A 6,044-nucleotide genomic window follows, 5' to 3' on the forward strand; every position below is an offset into this window, starting at 1 on the left:
CCCGATTTCTTTAATTTTGGGAAATCGGCCGATACTTGCATGAGAAACCGATTTTTTAAATTTAATTTAATTTTTTATTTACAAACAATTGTCTGAACTTCATTTATATTTCAGAGCACTACCTCATGGCCAGTTAAAACAAGTTTGCACCATTTCTAGGATATTGTTCAAGGGTATGTTTTTCAATAAAATAAGTTTGGACAATTGAAGGTGCATTGTGACTTTATAAACCTGACAGTGTTGCTTATAAAACAAAATCCGTATCGGCCAAAATCAGAATCGGCTGGTCAGACATTTTAGAAATGGGTGATCGGCCAGAAACCTGCAATCGGTGCACCCCTAGTCTACGATGTCAATATCACAAATGACTACAATAAATTTCAAACCATATACCAAAATTATACATGATAATCAAACTGACCACTGCCTTAAATGATCGTAACCTATTTAGATAAAAATAGCCAAAATGCTAAAAACACGGAAAGAGGAGTGTGTTATCACATGTCAGAGTTTCTTTGTCATTCGCACCTCATGTGGTACATGTGGTGGAGCGAAATTATGTACACACGTGATATGTTGTCATCGTAATATTCAACATCTCAACTGAATGTTGTCGAAAGGACGTATTATGGTTTGTTCCCCGTCCGCCCGTACCTCCATAAACGTTCCCATAACTTCTGATCCGCTCAAGATCATTTTCCAAATTTTTCATCAACACTACGTACACTAGTTATCATTCCAGGTCCAAGGTCAACGTCACAAATCAAGGTCAAAGGTTATACAAGTCTTTGCTTGTGTGGGGCATTCCTATATATTGCTGTTTGTCGACGAGCGTATAATGTTCTGTATGAGGTACTCTTACTATCATGCAGCTCTAGTGTGTATTAAAACACACTTAATGGTCAGTGCCTTGCAGTTTCTGGAGGAAACGGCTTATTTGGTTAATGTTTGAGCTTCACAGTCACTGCAGAGTAGACTTTTTTTATTTCCCTTCCAAATCACCTTTTTCAACAAATCACACAAAACCGGTTTCTCAGACAACTTATTTTATTTTCAAACACTTTTTGAAAAATTTTCACTATCGATTACTAATTTGTTCCACAGAAATACATAGGTGTTATGACGCCTACGTCTTCCTCCAGAATGAAAATGTTTGCTTTTAAAGAAATTCACCTAAAACTCAGTCTGTGATTCTGATGTGAAATTAAAAATGTTAAACGTTGATAAAGTTCGGTGTTGCTGTGACTTCTCAGCATGTCAGATTTCAAGTTTCTCGTGTTTTATGAGACCCTGAAGGCATCTCGCTCTCAGGCTGACAGTTGTTGTGCAGAGTTGTACACGCGCACACACACACACAGCTGTGATTAGTAGCAGTCTGCACGCTGGTGTTTTTATCTTCGTAGGTTAGGTTACCCTGTTCTTTGGCGTGACAGGAATCTTCTTTTCCTCGTAGCCCCAGTGTCCAGCCGGCCGTGACAAAAAATGTGGTTTGCATACAAATCTTAACGACTGAAGTTATTTTAACCTCTTTTTTTTTTTTTATGTAGCGCAGTGATCCGCACTCATAAATTAAAAGTCTGACTAATTTCTAATTTGTGTCTCGAAAAGGGAGTTTCGTTTATGGTGGATTTACCGAACTTGTCTAATCTCAGTTTACTCGAACATAAACACAAGGAAAGGAGTTTGGCCGTGCGAGGAAGTTTTTTTTATTCATATTTGGATTTTATTTTACCCCAGCATTTTTGTTTCTATGCTTTCTCTACAGAAGTCTTCAAATCCATGAAGAAACTGGTATCCCTCTTAGCCACTGGCTTGCAGAGCAGAGGGGGCAGGAGGGAAGTGATGGACTTGGGGGCCCGCTGAGATACCCAGACGCCTGCATTTTCTGGCTCCGTGCAGACATTAAGGGTAGGAAAAGAGCTCCACAGATCTCTGTTAAAGAAGAGCTTCTTGCATCACATATTGCATCAAATAATCCCCCCCCCCCCTTTTTTTTTTTCCAGCTCTAGATGAACGATTAGAAAGTCGTGTGGATAAGATGCTGTCTGCAGGACTGATCGAGGAGCTCAGAGACTTCCACATCAGATACAACCAGCAGAAAGTCCAGGATGACAGGTGGGAGTAAAAGCTGGGGGAGCCCTCACCCCCACTCTGCAGAAAGGACACAATCCAACACATTGCTGTCAGTGCACCACCTGCACGTTTTAATTTTATTTATTAAATGTAATCCTGGATTCCACATTTGCCACGATGCATGTCAGCTACCAACCATTCAGATGGAGTCCAGCAACATTCAGTCAGGTCATCTGCACGTTTTTTTTTCCGTTGAGACGTTTCGTCCTTCATCCAGAGGACTTCATCAGTCCAAGGAGCCACAATGGCTCCTCAGACTCAGATTACTGAACATGAACTTTGATGTTTTGAACCACTTTGGCTGTGGCTGCCTCAGAGGAGTTGACAGAGGAGAGAACGTGCCCCAGAAACCATCTCATCACCAGCAAACTGGTTTGTCCACTATGGGAGTGTGCTGCTTGTGGGACTCTGTTTGTTGTGGCTCCTTGGACTGATGAGGTCCTTTGGATGAAGGACAAAACTTCTCAACGAAAAAAGAAACCGTCCAGATGACCTAACTGAACATTGTTGTATTTTCTGTCTGGATTATTGAGCATGAACTTTGACATTCAGATGGAGATCAGTGAGCGTTGACGTGCATGAGCTTCCTCCATGAGGCAGAGATGAAGTAAAGACTTCAGAGTAAACTAACTTCAGTTGTGTCAGCCTTCCCACTCTCCACTTTTTTTTATGTTCAAAAAGTCTTCAGCTTCTTGCCAAGGAGGACTTGGTGACATCATTAGAGGTGATCTATCAGACTTTGTTAGCCTCTTTTTGGACCATAAAAGGTTTTTCAGCCTCCACAACACAGTCCTGAATACTCCTCAAAACCTGCCAACAGACTTTAGAAGTAAACATCCCACCGTGTTGCATTAACTCCCTCTGGGAAAGTTATGTTCCTTTTCAATACAAGAACAAATTTAACTTGAGCTTAAGCTAGAGATGTCCTAGTCGAGATTATTGGTCCCCAAGTCCCAGTTTGATATTTATTAGCATTATTTTACAGCACAAAATTTCAGAATACACGCCATAAGTATATTAAACTAATTAAAACCGTTGCCATCACGTGCTTCCTGTCTCAGTCGCTCTACAGTGGAGGAAATAAACTTGTGTTCATGTTGTTCCTTACGTTGTTTTTCTTTTTAAATATGGGAAAAGAGTCTGTCAGGTGATGATGGGATCCCATATCCAGCTGAGGTAGTACTGTTGGTTATGTAGAGTCTAGAGCAGGTGTGAGCCACATATGGCCCGAGGGCCAAAAATGGCCCTTGGACAATTTCCTTCTGGCCCCCACATTTCTTAATTGAAAAGAAAACATCTTTTAAAAAAGTTGAAAACCCACATTTTGTCAATGAAACTTGAGGAAGTTTTAAGTTACAACACACAGAGGTTTATTAGTATCACTGTCCTGTGGAAAGGTTTTCTTTGAGATTTTCCTCTAAACTCTGTTGGTTAGCCGTACTAGCAGCTAACTGGGTAAACTCCGTGTACTCAACCTCATGTGTGGATTTTAAAAATGTGACTAAATTAAGGGCATTGAATGTAGGAAACTCAGACTAAATCAAGGAACTCCGTGTCCCTCGCCTGGACGTGGGTTACCAGGGCCCCACCCTGGAGCCAGGCCTGGGGCAGGGACTCATCGACGAGCACCTGGTAATGGGGTCTCTACCCATGGAGCCCAGTCGGGCTCAGCTTGAAGGAGCAGCGTGGGTTTGCCTTCCTTAACTTTTATGGACAGAATTTCTCGGTGCAGCCAGAGGGCAGAGGGAGACCGGTTCGGTGGCCTCAGGATTCCATCTCTGCTCTTTGCAGATGATGTGGTCCTGTTGGCGTCATCATGCTGTGATCTTCAGCTCTCACTGGAGCGGTTCACAGCTGGGATGAGAATCAGCACCTCCAAATCTGAGGCCATGGTCCTGAACCGGAAAAAGGTGGATTGTTTTCTTTGAGTCGAGGGTGAGGTTCTTCCTCCAGTGGAGGAGTTCAAGTATCCCGGGGGTTTGTTCACGAGTGGGTGAAGAATGTAACGTGAGATTCACAGATGGATTGGTGCAGCATCTGCAGTATTGCAGACTCTGTTCTGGTCCGTTGTGGTGAAGGGAGAGCTGAGCTGTAAGGCAAAGCTCTTTACCGGTCAGTCTACGTTCTTCCCTCACCTATGGTCCTGAACTCTGGATGGTGACTGAAAGAATGAGATCGTGGATACAGGAGGTTGAAATGAGTTTCCTCTGCAGGGTAGCTGGACTCTCCCTTAGCGACAGGATGAGAAGTTCAGTTATCAGGAAAGACTGGGAGTAGAACTGCTGCTCCTCCACATTGAGAGGAGCCAGTTGAGGTGGTTCAGGCATCTGATAAGGATGCTCCCTGTGTGCCTCCCTAGGGAGGTGCTTCAGGCATGTCCAACTGGGAGAAGACCCAGGACACACTGGAGAGACTATGTCTCTCTGTTGGCCTGGGAACACCTTGAGTCCTCCCAGAAGAGGTGGCTGTGGAAAGAGATGACTGGATCTCCCTGCTCAAGCTGCTGCCCCCGTGACCCGACTTTGGAACAAATGGAAGATAATGGATGGATGGATGGCTGGATGGATGGATGGATGGATGGATGGATGGCTGGATGGATGGATGGATGGATGTAGCTTTGTAGTATCAGCCATGAGCAATACTCATACTAATTGGCGTTGTATCGGCACACCTCTGGTAAGATCTGTAGGGACGGAGTCATTTGAGGCTTGGTGACATATTTTAGCTGGCAGGTTGATGCTGATGAGCGATTCGAACACAAACCACTCCGGCTGAGTCCATAAAATGATTGTTTCATGTTGCACACGCGTGTAAATCAATGATGCAGAAATTCTGTCATGGCTTCCATGTAAACCAGGGCAGTAGGAGGGAAGTCAAGTTTGCCAAGCAGCAGTCTGGTGATTTATTGCCCTCTCCCAGCCTGACGGGTCACTCTGTGCTGCACTCTGATGGTTCCCATTGGTCTGGAGACTGATTTAGATGCAGCTCACACTGCTGGGATCTCAGTGAGTTTACAAGGGAAGGGTTTTCTTATACCGTATGTCCAGTGATTAATCAAGATCGCCAAAATAAGCTCCCTTCTCTATACGATTTGCTTATGTTTTTTTACTTCTTAATAACTTGTCTAGTCAACCTGAACCAAGTTAATATTCTTCTTTTGAACGTTTTGCTGACACTTGATGTTGGGATCACATGTTTCGCAGCTCAGTGGAGCAGCTTCAGTCGTTCAGTGGCATGGAGCTGCTGTAGTTTGTCCTTTTTCAGTTCTCCAAAACAAAAACAGCCTCGTAAGTTAACTTTATGGCACCTCTCTCTGATAACTTTCATGGCCACCACTGTTTATATGAGGCATGTCTAAACTATGAGAGGTCATGAGACTCAGCCGGGGGTTTATTGTGTGTTTCTAAAACATTCACACTGTTGACACCCATTTTTCTTCTGTACAGTTTTTGACACATAACTCGTTTCACTATGTTTGTTTCAACAAATCATTCTTCAAAATGTTCAGCTCATTCAGGACATGCCTGCTGTGACTTTTGGTATTTGTGTAGTTTTTACTCTTTCAAATATTTAGCTTTTTCGGCCATGTTTTAATCATTTAAAATGAATGGAGCTCTCTTCACATCCTTCAAACCCTTTAGCTGTTTAAAACCTTTAACTGAACATTTCAGCTTTTGTTCGGGTTTAGCTTCTTTCAACTCCTTTCAGCTTCTTTCTACACAGTTCAGCTTTTTTCAGATATTTTTGTGCTCCTTTCAGCTTCTTTCTGCAAATTTTTCACATTTCTGCAAATTTCCAATTTGCTCATTTTTGCCTTTTGTGATCGTTTCAGATAATTTAAACTTGTTATGCTTTTTTCCTTTCTCCTAATTTCAGCTACTTTTTGTTCATTTCAACTTCTGTTTAGTAAA

The 6,044-nt window shown here is 42.7% G+C and overlaps 1 protein-coding gene across 1 annotated transcript in view; it reads left to right on the forward strand.

Moving 5' to 3' along the window:
- The window catches only part of trit1 (tRNA isopentenyltransferase 1), a 67,234-nt gene that overhangs the window by 36,712 nt on the left and 24,478 nt on the right, over window positions 1-6,044 (forward strand). The window contains exons 6-7 of the mRNA XM_037693606.1: window positions 1,766-1,908; window positions 2,004-2,115. Coding sequence (XP_037549534.1) covers window positions 1,766-1,908; window positions 2,004-2,115 — 255 coding nt within the window. The remainder of the gene's footprint in view (window positions 1-1,765; window positions 1,909-2,003; window positions 2,116-6,044) is intronic.

Source organism: Nematolebias whitei, chromosome 19 (assembly GCF_014905685.2).
Source record: "Nematolebias whitei isolate Nwh7 chromosome 19, NemWhi1, whole genome shotgun sequence".
NCBI lineage: Eukaryota > Metazoa > Chordata > Actinopteri > Cyprinodontiformes > Rivulidae > Nematolebias > Nematolebias whitei.